This window comes from Mauremys mutica, chromosome 10, assembly GCF_020497125.1.
Source record: "Mauremys mutica isolate MM-2020 ecotype Southern chromosome 10, ASM2049712v1, whole genome shotgun sequence".
In the NCBI taxonomy this organism is placed as follows: Eukaryota; Metazoa; Chordata; order Testudines; family Geoemydidae; genus Mauremys; species Mauremys mutica.
Window position 1 is genome coordinate 31,343,779 of NC_059081.1, and position 14,551 is coordinate 31,358,329.

At 41.4% G+C, this 14,551-nt stretch overlaps 1 protein-coding gene across 10 annotated transcripts in view; it reads right to left on the bottom strand.

Moving 5' to 3' along the window:
• Nucleotides 1–206: 206 nt before the first annotated feature.
• BAZ2B (bromodomain adjacent to zinc finger domain 2B) overlaps nt 207–14,551 on the bottom strand; it is a 334,995-nt gene continuing 320,650 nt past the window's right edge. For all 10 annotated transcript variants that reach the window (XM_044978298.1, XM_044978304.1, XM_044978306.1 and 7 more), the window contains 3 exons: nt 11,890–12,152; nt 10,931–11,074; nt 207–1,678 (listed from right to left, as the gene is read on the bottom strand). In XM_044978298.1, the coding sequence (XP_044834233.1) occupies nt 1,525–1,678; nt 10,931–11,074; nt 11,890–12,152 (561 nt within the window). In that variant the 3' untranslated portion in view covers nt 207–1,524. The remainder of the gene's footprint in view (nt 1,679–10,930; nt 11,075–11,889; nt 12,153–14,551) is intronic.

Here is a 14,551-nt window from a genome sequence, read left to right on the forward strand (position 1 = left end):
TAAATATATATTTACACACACAGTTTTTCTCACTATCATATATTTTATCATCACACTTAACATATAAAACATTTTAATATATAAATATACAAACATTAATCAATCAATCTTAATACTCCTAAGAGGTAGATGGGTAAGATTATCCCCATTTTTCAATATTTCTTTTGTACATATATCTTGAGTACTAAATAACCAAGAAAAACTGGTTTGCAAAACAGTCTTTTATTGTATCCGTGCCACACATACTAGTGAAAAATAACACTCCTATAAAAAGAAAAAAAGAAAAAAGAATGCTACCTTTTCCACAACGTTTTTGTTTTAAATAAAGCTTCAAGTACTCTTACATACGTACAAAAAAAAATTTCTGATCTATCTGCCTCCAACAGGCCACCACAACACACAGTAGATAAAACACAGTGGTTACAAATGTTTTTTGTTATTTCTGTGGCAAGGCAAATGGAGGGAAATGTTTCTATGAAAAAATACTGTGTGCGTAAGAAATTGTCACAATTTTATTTCACATGGATACAAATGATTATACTTAAATCTGAGGCCCTGGTGGCTTGAAATTATATAACAAAATAGAAAAATGGAAAACTAATATCCCCTACACCCTGTTTTAAAGGCAGGCACTACCAAGATTAAGGAGACTCCACAGTGTTGGTAGAGGAAAATTACTGTACAAGCCGCATAGCTATAATTACCTTAAGACTAAAATAAAATGCTACAGTCCTTCTAAGGCATAAACAATAATGTCTGCAAATAATATGTACACATCATACATATTTAAAACAAGACGTAATATAAACAATAATGAACAGTATATACATATGTCTCAAATTTTCTTCACTGTCTTCAAATACAATTTTACTACACAAGTGATGCAGCAACATATATATATAAATGTACTTGTAACTCTACAGTAAAGTTTTAACTTTTAGTGCTTTTATAGCACATCAGTGTAAACAGTTTTACTTGGCTTTGTTTTATATTTTAAAACATTCCTTGTTGTATTTTCAAGATTTAAAGCAATTTTTCTAATTCTTCCTTTTCACAGAAAACGAAGATTCTGGATGCTGTTTAATCATAAATAATTCATAAAATTAAATACATTCACTAAAAAATAAACTACAAAGTAAAAAAATGAAAAATAGATATTTATTGAAAAGGGGAAAAGAGAACCATTTCCCCAAGTAGAGCTCTGGTGGTTGAATATTCAGTGCGTTTTGATATATTTTAAATTGCTATTGCACTATAACACCCCTTTCTTTGAAATTCTTTGGGTGTGCTTCCCTGTTCTACCTAAATTAGTTTGATAAAACACACAAACCAATAACCAAGGGCCATGGTTGCTGTAGGAGTGAAGCCTTTAGAATTAGTATCACTCTTCTGCGATACTTCTCTTTAAGGAAAAAAAAAACAGTCATTAGTTATGCGTGTGCCTTGCACTTTTTATGTAAATACAGTTCACATTGCTGGTCTCATTTGTCCTTGTTTAAGGAAAAAAACTGAGTTCTGATAAATTCAGCTCACTTTGAAAATCTCTGTCCATTTCTTTTCAAAATATTTCCTCATGTTGTGGCCAGCCCTGCCTATGTCAGAATCATCTTCATTAAAGGTTTCACAGTTGTCAAAAACAAGCCTGATGTCTAGAGAAAATGCTTCAAGATTAGGGTACCTGAAAGAACAGAGAGGGTAAGGTTTTTTTGGAACACAGAATCCCAGGGAAAAAAATAAAACCTACATACATCAGAAGGGAATGTAAAAATACAAATTAATGTACAGGTGACCATGAAATCTTCAGTATATGCTGTACATCTCAGTTATAATTTTAACATTTCTAGTTTTAATATGAACTAATTCAAGGAAAATAGTCTTTAGAGCAAAGAAGATAATTTCTATTTTTGTTTTTGATGTTTGCAGAAAGTACAGTCTAGAAGGGAGAATTCCAGGTCTATACTAGAACCAACACCAATTTTCAACCAACACTCTTCCCTCAATAGTTTTCTGGTTAAAATAATAAGGAATTATTCCCATTTTACTCCTGCCTTATTTGGCTGCATCACTGACTTTTAAATGGACTAAAGAGTTCCCTTAAATTTTCTTGTGATAGCAATCTGTACAGCATATGGACCCATATGTGTATGTCTCCATATCAAAGAAAAACCCGCAGCTGGCCTGTGCCAGCCAACTGGGGCTCCTGGGCCTCAAGCTGCAGGATGGAAGGGTCCTAGAGTTCGGCGGAGTCCCCAGTGATCGCTTAATGTTCTGCAAAGATGTGGACTGACACTCATGTCGCCGCTCTACAGATCTCTGAGATGGGGACATTCTTGAAAAAGACAACGGATGACATAGACCTTGTGGAGAGTGTATGAATAGTATCCGAATGGGTCAGACTGCAAACTTGGTAACGGTGTCTGATACAGTTTGAGCTCATTTGGAGCTCTTTGGGCTGATACTGCTGAGCCTGTGGCTCTTTCCACAATGGAGAGGAAAAGCCAGGGGGACTTCCTGAAAATCTTCGTCCTGTCCAGGTAGAAGGCTAGGGCTCTCCTGACATCTAGTGTGTGTAATATAACCTCCCTGTTGTCTCGGTGAGGCTTGGAAGATGAATTAACTGGTTCATGTGAAATGGGGTGGTTACTTTGGGAATGAATTTCAGATGTGGCCTGAGAGTAAGCATGTCTGAAAAGTATACTGTGTATGAGGGATGTGTCATCAGAGCCACTATTTCTCCTATTCTCCTAGCAGAGGTGATGGCTATCAGGAAGGCCATGTTCACTGAGAGGTAAATAAGCGAATAGGTGGCCATGGGTTTGAAGGGAGGCCTAGTCAGTCCTACCAGGTTTAGGTCCCATGTGGAAGCAGGAAGTTGAGGTTGTGGGAAGAGGTTTACTATACCCTAGAGGAACCTTTCACTCGTCGGGTGTGACAGCACCAAGCATCCCTCTACTGCAGGCCTGCACAACTCGTAAAGCGGCGAGGGCCACATTACTCCAAAGAAAACAGCTGAGGGCCGAAACCCCCCGGCCCTGCGGAAACACCTCCCCGCCCCAGCACCTCCGGGCCCCGCGGAAACACCCTGCCCCAGTGCCGCCCAGCCCTGCAGAAACAAACACTCCTTCCCCAGCGCCGCCCCACCAAAACAGCTGTGGGCCAAAAAGGAAGGTTGGGGGTGGGGAGGGGATACTTGATTTTAAATCAACCAGGGGCTCCCAGCTGAAGAGGTGGCTGGGAGCCCTCAGGGGCAAATTAAAGGGCCCGGGTCTCCGGCGGCCGGGGGAACTGGAGCTTTGCGGGGCTGGGACAGGGATTTAAAGGGCCCAGAGCTCCTGCCGCTGAGGGGAGCCCAAGCCCTTTAAATCCCAGCCCCAGCCCGGCCGCCGGAGCCGGGGTGAGATTCAAAGGGCTCTGGGCTGCCGGCAGCCCGGGGAGCCCTGAACCCTTTAAATCCCAGCCGCTGCCAGAATTCAAAGGGCTCTGGGCTGCCTGCAGCGGCGGGGAGCCCTGAGCCCTTTAAATCTCAGCCGTGGCCGGGATTCAAAGGGCTCTGGGCTGCCCTCAGCGGCGGGGAGCCCAGAGCCCTTTAAATCTCAGCCGCGGTTGGGATTCAAAGGGCTCTGGGCTGCCTGCAGAGCGCTGTGTGTGCGGGATTTAGAATCCCCCCACGGGCCGCACAGTTAACCTCTGCGAGTCGCATGCGGCCCGCAGGCCGTATGTTGTGCGGGCCTGCTCTACTGGTTGATGCAAGGTTGTTATAGCCACTAGGTGGACTCTGAGAGAAGTCAGAGATAGCCCCAATTTTTTTTTAGTGCAGTCTAAAGTACATGGAAGAGCCAAGGATGTCAGGGAGATTTGCTGGGAAGCACACCAAATCCGAAACCTGGACCATTTTTGCAGGTAGGTACGTTGTGCCGAGGACTTTCTACTGTGTAGTAATACCTCTTGCACCTCTTTGAACAGGGGCTTTCTAGGTGTTTGAACTAAGAAAGAGCCATGTCTTGAAGTGGAGAACCCCCAAGTTGGGATGCAGATTACATTCTCTGTCCTGGGAGAGAAGGCTCAGAGTGACTGGGAGAGAGATCAGCAGGCACATTGTGAACAGTGACAGGTAAGGGTACCAGGTCTGTCTCAGCCAAGTAGGAACGATCAGAATCACATGTGCGCCATCCCTTTTTATTTTCAGCAGGACCTTCAATAGTAGGGGAAAAGGAGGAAAGGTGTAAAGGAAGTCCCCATCCCAGGGGAGGAGGACAGCATTGCCCAAGGTGTGTTTTCCTATTCCCGCTCTGGAGCAATAGCATGGACATTTTTTATTCAGGTAAGTGGCAAACAAGTCTGTGGTCAGCACCCCGCACTGCCTGAATAGAGTATGAAATACTACTAGGTCTAGCTCCCACTTGTGGTCATGTGGGAATTTGTGACAGGCTGTCCACTATGGAATGCTGTGTGCCCGGAAGGTAGGCTGCTGACAGTGTGACATCATGGGAGATAAACCAGTTCATAGTCTCATCGCTTCCATACAAAGGGAGGGTGACTTGGCCCCCCCCTTGTCGATTTATGTAGTGTATGCAGGCTACGTTGTCTGTTAGAACTCTTGTGTGCGATCCTTTGATCAATGGCAGGAAGCGGGTGCAGGCATTCCTAATCTCTCTGACCTCGAGATTGATGTGAAGGGAGATCTCCATGGGTGACCACTTGCCTTATGTGGGGAGGTAATTTAGATGTGCACCCCATCCTATGAGCAATACATCAGTGGAGGGAAGAACTGAAGAGTGAGGTTGCGAGAAGGGAATCCCTCTGCAAACGTTAGCTGGGTCTTTCCACCAGTCTAAGGAGTTTTTGATCCCAGAGAGTAGTGACTGGGGTTTCTCTAACCTGTCCCTGTTAGAGCTGAGCTGAACCCCATCTGAAGGCATCACATGTGAAGCCTGGCATGTGGTATTACCGCTGTGCTCGCTGCCATATGCTCCGAGAGTTGGAGGCAGTGTCTTATATTTGTGGGCTTCTTTGTACGTCTCTATGAGTGTGACCAAGGAGAGAAATCTGTGTTGAGGTAGCAGAGCTCTGGCCTGTAGCGAGTCACAGTCTGTGCCTATGAATTCCAAGCACAGTACTGGAATGAGGATTGACTTCTCAGTGTTGATCTGTAGACCCAATTCTGTAAATAGGCATAATGTAGTTTTGGTGAGAGTCTCTAGGAAAGATGGGGCTCTGAGAAGACAATCGTCCAGATAAGGGTAAATCCTGATCCCTTGGGAGTGTAAGTGCATGAATACTACTGAGAGAACCTTGAAAAATACTCTCATGGCTGATGATAGTCCAAAGGGGAGCACTGTATATTGGTAAGTGGTTTTGTCCTAGAGTGAATTTGAGAAATCGTCTGAGAGATATGAAAGTAGGAGTCCAGAAGATCGATGGCTGAAAACCAGTCTCCCTGTTCCGACGCTGGAATAACTGTTGCTGGAGTGACATCTTGAATTTTTGAGCTTTGACAAACTTGTTGAGAGCTCTAAGGTCTAGTATGGGTCTCCAGCCTCCCTTCCTCTTGGGTATTAGGAAATACCGAGAATAGAACCCTTTGCTTCATAGATGTGGAGGTACCAGTTCTATGGCTCCTAACAGGAGGAGGCGATTGATCTTTTGTAGTAGTAAACTCTCGTGAGAAGGGTCCCCGAAGATGGATGGGGAAGGGTGCTGTGGAGTGGGTAGGGAAGTAAAATGGATAGAGCACCCAGTGGGAACGATCTCTAAGACCCATTTGTCCAATGTTACGTGTTCCCAAGCACTGCAAAATGATGCTAATTGGTGGCTCAATGGGTGTAAAAGCATTGGTCGGCTATAGTAGTTGGGGGGCATGGTCTATCGACAGTGCAACTAGCCTGTCAAAATTGGTATTTGGATGTAGACAGCTGGGAATAGGAAGATTGTGACCCAAATGTTTTATGCCTAGAAAATTAACTTTTCTTTCTCTGAGGTTTGTACGGGCATTGAGCCGGATATTGGGATGTGTGTACTCTGTACAGGGCACCACCTCCATGTCCCTCCATGATGTCTTTTGGAGATGCTGAAGCTGCAGATGTTGCGCTGAGGGGATGTGATTCAAGGATTCTCAGGTGATGCTCAAAGCTTGAGAGGCATGCTGGTGATATGCTGCCCAAGGGTCCTAATATGGCCATTGGGGTGGAGATGGCATAGAGACCAGTGGTGGTGCCCATGGATGGCCATTCTAAGATGGTGATGGTGGGGCCATCTGAGGGTTTACTCTAGAGCCCTGCTGATGTTGGGAACCATACAGAGCCTGAGAGGAATACTGTGACGCCTCCTCCTCTGGCTCACTGTCTGACCCTTCACTAAAGAGCGGGGGAGCATGGCATGGCAGCGGAGATAATTCCCATGCTAGGCAGAAGCTTGGTGTAGAGGTCCCGATACTAAGAAGGGGGTCTCTGGAGTGGTGGAATTCCACCGGTACCAACGGCGGTACTGGGGGAGACGGAGATCTTGCCTGTACTGGTCACTCCGGTGCCAGGTGCGGTGTTGATGATGGTACTGATACATACTCGTGTACCGAGAGTGCCTAGTCCTGTCCCTCAGTGCCGATGACTCGGTGCCTGTACTCATTAGGTCCATGGGCATGTTAATGGTACCAGCTGCTGTTGTTTCTGTGAGCTGTGGGTACCAGACTGAGAAGGTCTCAGTGCTGACCATACCAAAGATACCGAGCATGATGGGGACTGGTTACAGCTATCTCGGGGCTCACTATGGGGGCTTCCTGCCTTCTTCTTTGATGATGTGTGGGAAGGGTCAGCAGCTTGCTTCTTCGACCCACAGCCTTTAGATGTAGAGGGTTGTGAGGAAAACTCATGTCTGCCAGGTGACTTGTGGTGTGGATCCTGAGAAGATCCGAGAGTCGCCTCCATGAAGATAATCTTCTGTCGGAGCGCTCTGTCCTTATGTGAAAATGGCCTGAGCTACTGGCAGAGACCACATGTCTGCTGGATGTGGCCTTCCCCAAGGCAGGGAATGCACTGGGAATGCTTGTCTGCAATAGGGATTGCCTCCTTGTAAGTAAGGCACTTCTTGAAGCCCGGTGAACCAGGCATACCCCATAGGGGAAAGGTCCCTAAGAAGGTGGGGTGTTAAAGAATAATTAAAATTAAAAATATTTTATTTTATTTTAAGAGAATAATGGGGTCTAGAAAAAGCTACAATTATACTAAGAGACAGACTAACTAACTACAGAAATGAAAATAGAAAGTAATGTTCCTAATGAACTGCGAATAGCTCCATCTCTAACCAGGGGCAGTTGAGAAGGAACTGAGGCGGGGTTAGCCTGTGCATGCTGACTAGCTTCATTGTGCAGCACGAGTAGAGACAGTGCATGTGCGGGCATAGTGGATGCTGATACTGAAGTTCTCTTATCAGCAGCTCAGGGGGCAAACACAACTACAGTGACACGACTTGAAGAAGAATGTTGCATTTCCATTGCACTGGTACCCCAAGCAATAAGGAAAGTGCCCAAGCATCTCTGCACCTCTATATTTGTATATCCTGTGGATCTGACCTCGCTAGCAGGGGACAATCCTGCACCAGAAAAGTCAGTGACAAAGCTCCAATTAACTTTCAGCGGTACAGGCCCAGACCTCCACAAATCACTAGCCCTCTTCCAGATCAAGTAGCTACTAGTAGGCCACTTGCAGATATTCTAGCTTGTAACATGGATATGCTGAAGATTTTGTTCCTCAGCCTTATGCCACTGGAGCACATTTTCCCTCTGAGCTTGACTGTACTCCCACTTTATGATTTGGTCCACTATTTGAAATTTAGTCCTAGATCCTTATCACATGGAGAATATTGATACATTGTGACAGTGCGTGACCCCGCAAACAAAGGAGAATTTTACCATTCAAAAGGGGATTGGGGGGGGGGGGGATATCAATGTACTACACTGGAAAAAGTATATTCCGCCATTTTTTCAGTCCATAATCTGATTTAAGCCTTCTTGATATTATGTACAACATTTGATTGCATGAGTTATTGTTGTTTGAAAAGGAGATGCATACATTGTATTAACCTTTTCTAATAAGCACATTTGTATATACATCTTAGTAGCTCATAGTATGGAATAGCACAATGACAACTGACACTCAGGGTATGTCTACACTAGCCACTGGATCAGCAGGTAGTGATCGATCAGGGATTGATTTATCACGTGTAGTGTAGACGCAATAAATCGATCTCCGATTGCTCTCCCGTTGACTACTGAACTTCAGCAGTGCGACAGGTGGAAGCAAAGTCAACGAGGGAGCCGCGGCCGTCGATCCAGCGCTGTGAGGATGCAAAGTAAGTAATTTTAATTCGATCTAAGATATGTCAACTTCAGCTACTCTATTCTCGTAGCTGAAGTTGCGTATCTTAGATCAATCCCCCCCCTCCCAGTGTCAATCAGGCCTGAGATACAACAGCAATGGGCAAATATAAAATAACTAGGTAGAGAGAAAACTGATTTCAGAGTCAATAAGGCTTACTGAATTATTTGGATATATTTGTAAAACTCCCTTGACCTACTTTTATAGGACTTCTAAAAGACGTATTTTATGCTGTACTGCTGTTCTCATTTTTGGTTCTAGTTTGGATATATGAGATGCTGAGGTCAACTCTGCTGAGCTATCTAACTATCACCTCATCTGCTTCAAAGCACTGTTTTCAATATTAAACCAATTTTTTAAAAAAAGAAACAAGGAATCAGGCAAAAATGAAACTAAATCCATAACAAGACTTGTTGTGCCGAGGTACAGAAAAATCTTGCATAAATACAGTGTATAATCCTCAATCCATGGGCCAAGTATGTAATCCTCATTCAAGTAAATCTTCCACTGGTTTTAACTGGAGTTTTCTCTAAGTAAGGAGTCCAGAGTCAGGCACCATCAGTGCTTCAAGTCTTAGGTGTGAGAATGGGTTTAAATTGAAGATTTATGGATTGCCTATACACAGAACTTGCATCAGTTTCACTTAAATAGCTCTAAAAAACAATTTAGTTAGACTAGTGCATACCCTGTGTGGACACTCATATTGGTTAAAACCTGGATTGTATCCATTTATCAGCTTGCACATTGAAATTATAGTTGCAAGCTAAACCAATATAAACCAGGGTTTAAACCAACATTATAATCTCAACACACAAAAGTTGCAATAGTTTAATTATGGACATGTCTAAACTACAGCTGTAGCGCCATAGCTGTGCCATTGTAGCACCATAGTGTAGATGCTTCCTACATCGATGGAAGGGGTTTTTCCATTAATGTAACAAATCCACCTCTTGAAGAGGTGGTAGCTAGGCTGATAGAAGAATTCTTCTATCAGTTTAACTGCATCTACATTGTGGGTTAGGTTGACCTAACTACAGCATTTTGGACGTGAAAATTTTCACACCCTGAGCAACATACCTAAGTCGATCTAATTTTTTAAGTGCAGACCAGGCCTAAAGCAGTTTAAAAATCACACCTTTAGTTAAACTGGTACAACTTAGTGTGTAGACCAGGCCTGAAGGGCTGTCATTCACCACTGCCTTGTACTCTGATATTTACACCAGCGTAAAATGGGCACAAGATGTTACCTTCTTAGAATTCTACACTCATATTGTTGGGTGCATTTTACAACTATTTAAGGGCCTGATACTGTAAATTAGTGTGCTTTCCTGTGTGATCACCTATGCATAACTGTATTTTCTTAATATTTTATTGAACTTCACAAATACCTACAGTATAGTACAAGCAAAACATTTTACTTTGAATTTGTGTTGGTTGCAGTGATGACTCCATGACATCCTTGGGAATTTCAGGCTATATTTCCATCATCATCTATTGGGTGGCAAGTGTAGTAGCATTAACAGGCAGAATCAAATTTTCTGTTTCTTTGGTATTCTTTGCATTGCCTATCCTGACCCAGTGACTCTACAGCATGCCAGACCTATAGTACTACTATAAAGTATTACCTATAGTAGTCATTGATTATTCAGAGGAATGGTTGAAAAGAAATGCTTATAGTTGTACATTTAATAAGAGAGAGAGAGAGTGTGTGTGCATGTGTGTGTGTGTGTGCGCGCATGCATGTGTAAATCTGTCATATGATCAAATTCAGCTAAATGTGGGAGTGTGCCTTGCATTGCCCTAGCAAACCCTCCATAGCCTGTTCTGAATGGAGCTAATGGACTCTGAAGTGAGTCCATCTCTTCTTCCTTGGCTGAAAGTTGCTTCATTGTTGGTTCTTAAGATTGCAGCGATGCAAACCGGAAAGAAATGACAGCTGAGATCTTTCCATGTGAATTGAAAAAGGGTCAGGGGAAGGGGTAAATAATTGTTCCCGTTATTTATTTTAATTTTCTCTAATGAAAGATGCAGTTTTAATTTCAGGACTATGAAATAATTAACCACCATTTGTTGTAATGTTTCATGCTTCCCTCTAGTACGTAGCTTTGGAATGAATTATAACCAATGTACAGTAATACTTAAAGAGATGTCAACTTAAAAATCACATTCCTGTCTTGAAATTAAAAAACAAAAACACACAAGTAACTCAAAAGACTACAACAACTGAAATAAATAAATCATTGATTTTTCAGTGGTTTTTTGGGGCATTTGAGAGCACTTTGTGAACAGTCAGTTTTACTGTTTTCTCTCTGAAGTTTGTTTCTCAGCTTCCCTTGATGTTTGAAAGGGTATTTCACATAGGAACGGGGAAGAGAGAAATATTTATAAAACATGAAATTGTGAAGAACCATAAAAATTAGCAGGGGAACTCCAGGGCATAAACAGCATCTGAAATTACTTTGAATTCCTTGTTTTTAAAATGACTAGATTTCAAATTGATTGTGTCATTTTAATTTTTTTGCTGAACGTTCACAAATGTAATGTACAGTATGTTTACTTACTGTCCACTGCTTAGCTTCTCTCTGATGGTGGAAAAGTCCATAGGTTTTTTAATAACCTTCTTATAACCAGGAACAAGTTTCAAGTTTACAGGAAGTAGAAAAGGCCATGCATCTTCATGAGTTTCCAATTCAGACAGGATCATGCTGAATAAAACAAGGTTTTAAATCAATACCTTCAGCTGTTGGCTCATTTGCACAGGATGGTCACTGTTATGTACATTCACAATGTGTTGTCACTCTATTAACTTTACTAGGGATAGCATACTATTGTCATGTATAGAGCATAACGCACTCAATAAGTAATGTTTCTCATTAATGCTCAGTTTGTCATTTATAGCTCTTTAAAGCTAGTTCCCCAGGAAGAAATTCAAATTATTTTTTTTAAACAGAATATAATGTATCCATGTACATTTTCCACAGGGTGATCTTTAACATAACTCATTTACTTCTACGCAAATCAAACAAGTGCTACTAATTTTCTAAAACAGTCTAAAGGCTTAATTATGCCACTTGCCAGTGAGAGCCAACCAGCAAGGGAAAAAGGTGCACCACAGGAATGGCGGGGCCCTTTGTGGGGCAGAATGCTTCTTTGACATGTGCTGGGCATCTGGATTTCCTACACCTTTAGAAAGTTGTAGACAACACTTCTCTCCTCAGTCTCCACCTGCCAGCTCTTTTTAGCACACAGGAGAAAAGGGGGTAGGATTTCATAGCCACACCCCACCTTGCTATGCTCTCAGGAGAACAAGTGTTGCAACAGGTAGCTTTAGCTGGGTACTCCTATTACACACACTTGCAGTCCCCCAATGGCTGCAATCAAATTATTGCTGCCACCTGTGTGGGGCACCATATGGAACATGGCTCTGCGCTCTCTCTACTACAAGCACACTAACAGAGCAGCAGGCACTATCAGGCTTCAAACAAATGTATCACTCTCACAAAAGACAGGCAGACAGTACCTGCATATAGCCAGGTCCTTGGATTCATCTCTTTTAGGTTTCTTCGTAGGAGTGAAGCTTTCTTGTTTCAATTGGTTAGAAATATTTTCATCGATTTTTCTTTTTTTGGGGTCTGTTTTTCCTCTTTTTAAAGAGCTGCTTGTAGTTGCAGAGTCTTCATCCTCCGTATCTCCTGTTAAAGACAATTTCCTGCCTCTCTTTTGTTCATTACTTTTTTTCCCTTTGATCTGAAGTTTTTTTATTTTTAGGGTTTGACCACTTGCCTACAATAGAGAGAATCCAAGTATGTAACAAAACATAACCAGATTACACAGAAGTATGTATTATTTGTAAACAGAAAACCCATGAAGGTCTGACACACTAAACAGTATCAAAACGCAATCGCTGCATTTAACATGACATACAAAGAACAGGTAGATCACTTAATTCTTCTTGATCTCTAAAGGTCATAGACTGTACAGATTCATAAGCCAATATTTTCAGAAGTGATTAGGAATTCTGGGTCCTCAATTTAGAACACTATAAAAGGCACCTGATTTCCAGAAGATATTGAACCGTGCTCTAATAACCAGGCCACTTTATGGCATCTTAAAGTTGAGGCAAACAAAAATCAGTAGTCTCTTAGGAAAAATCTTGGCTATAGTCTTAATTCAAAAGTCCACTGGAATTCTTTAAAGCTCTAGAAATTTCTGGACAGTCCCCCTCTCCCAGTCCTCTCAACCTCATAACATTAATTCTAGATCGATCGATAGAATTGAGAAAGCAGTTTTAGTCCTGGGGAAAGGTAGAACCACTGTGAGTTGTCATGACGGTTGTAAACGGCAACATATCAAGATGGCAAGGTAGGGAAGTATATTAGGATGGATCGTATTTTAAGAACTTCACTTTTGATACCGAAGAGGGATTAACCAGCACACACACAAAATTTTACAGCTAAAACTAAATTGTGAGGAGCTGAAAATCCCAGTATGAACAGAATAAAAATATAAAAGGAGACAGATTAGAAACATGGGCTGAAAAAAAATCCATGAGATTCAATTTGAGAAAATGAAAAATCTGGATACATTTGGATTACAATAATCTAGATACATATATCCTGTGGAAATAAGAAACCTAGAGAGCAATAATGCTGAAAAAGACATAAGGGTAATAATGGGCAACAAATTATAAATATATTTACGGTGTAATATTGCTGGTAAAAAAATATAATTTCAGACTACATATTCAAAAAGATTAAAAGGCTGGTGAAGTAATGGTCTTCCTCTAAATGGCTTTGGTACAACCACACCTGGAATACTGCATTTGTTTCTGACCAGTACTACTGGTAAGACAGTGATGACTGTAGAAGATTAAGATTTTTATTTAAAGGTCAGTAAACAAGGAATTCATTGCTTTATGCAAAAAGATTAGAAGAGTTAAATATGTATAGTGTGGCTAAGACAACTAAGGGAGAACACGAAAGAAGTCTACAAATACATGAATGGTATAAATAATATGGAGGGAAGGAAAATACACACACACACACACACACACACACACACACACACACAAAACTAAGAAAGTGAACATGGTAGGCTAAAAAGCAGTGAAAGCTTCCTGACAGCAAGATATATGAGGCTTTGGAAAAATGTGCTAAAAGAGGTGGCAGCCCTACCACTGGACTTTTAAAACTGGACTGGACAAAACACTAGATTTTGCATTAACAGATACTATAAAAATATCTAAATATAGAAAGGAACTAGAAGGGAAAGGACTGAATGATTGAATAGGTCTTTTCCATCTTTACCATCTAATTCTAATAGCTCCTTTCTTGATTAAAGATTCTGAAAGCCCTAGTCTTAATATCAGGATGCAGGAGGTCTAGAAAACAGACTAACAATTTAGTAGATTAATTACAGTGAAATTCCACAACTAGACAAAGGGATTCATTCAGAGGACCATATGGTCATCATGCAAAGTGAAAGGGATGATAAACAGGATGTAAAAACCAGCCCACGTCTGAATAGGGGAGGACAGATATGCAAAAGCCTAAAAAGGAGCCATAGCAGGTTGAGAAAACAAGACGTGTCCAGCAAGCCTATGCTGAAAGGGGAACATCAACAGATTTATAGGTTGCATTCATGAAGTTCCATTTAGCTGCCTATGGGACGATAATGAACTCCAAAATGTCCCTTACTTGATAAAAGGAGGAGAGAGGATCCAAGGATGTCTCTAAGTGAAAAATCTCAACTAAACATTATACAGATATTTCCTGATGAGTCTGTAAACAGGGTTTGGGTACTGACAGCACCAAAAAACCCCATTACATCTGAATTCACATTCTAATCTTAACAGGGATTTCCTAAATCTAGAAGTCAATCACCTAAAGCTACTGAATAGAGTACATTGAAGTTTTCCTAAACTCATCCAACCAACTATTCTCCAGCCAATATGTTATAAAATTAATATAATATAAATGAATAAAAAGACACCCCGTCAAAATAAAAACTATGTATTAAAAATGGTTGTGTTACACACATCTTAGATAATTTAAACAATAATTTAAAATATCATATTTAATTTCATAATATTTGTTTATTGACTTTCTATACTTCATTCATCTTCATTTAGTAAATTTTACTTCTTGTTTCTCAAGCACTAGCAAAATGCTGCTATATTCTGG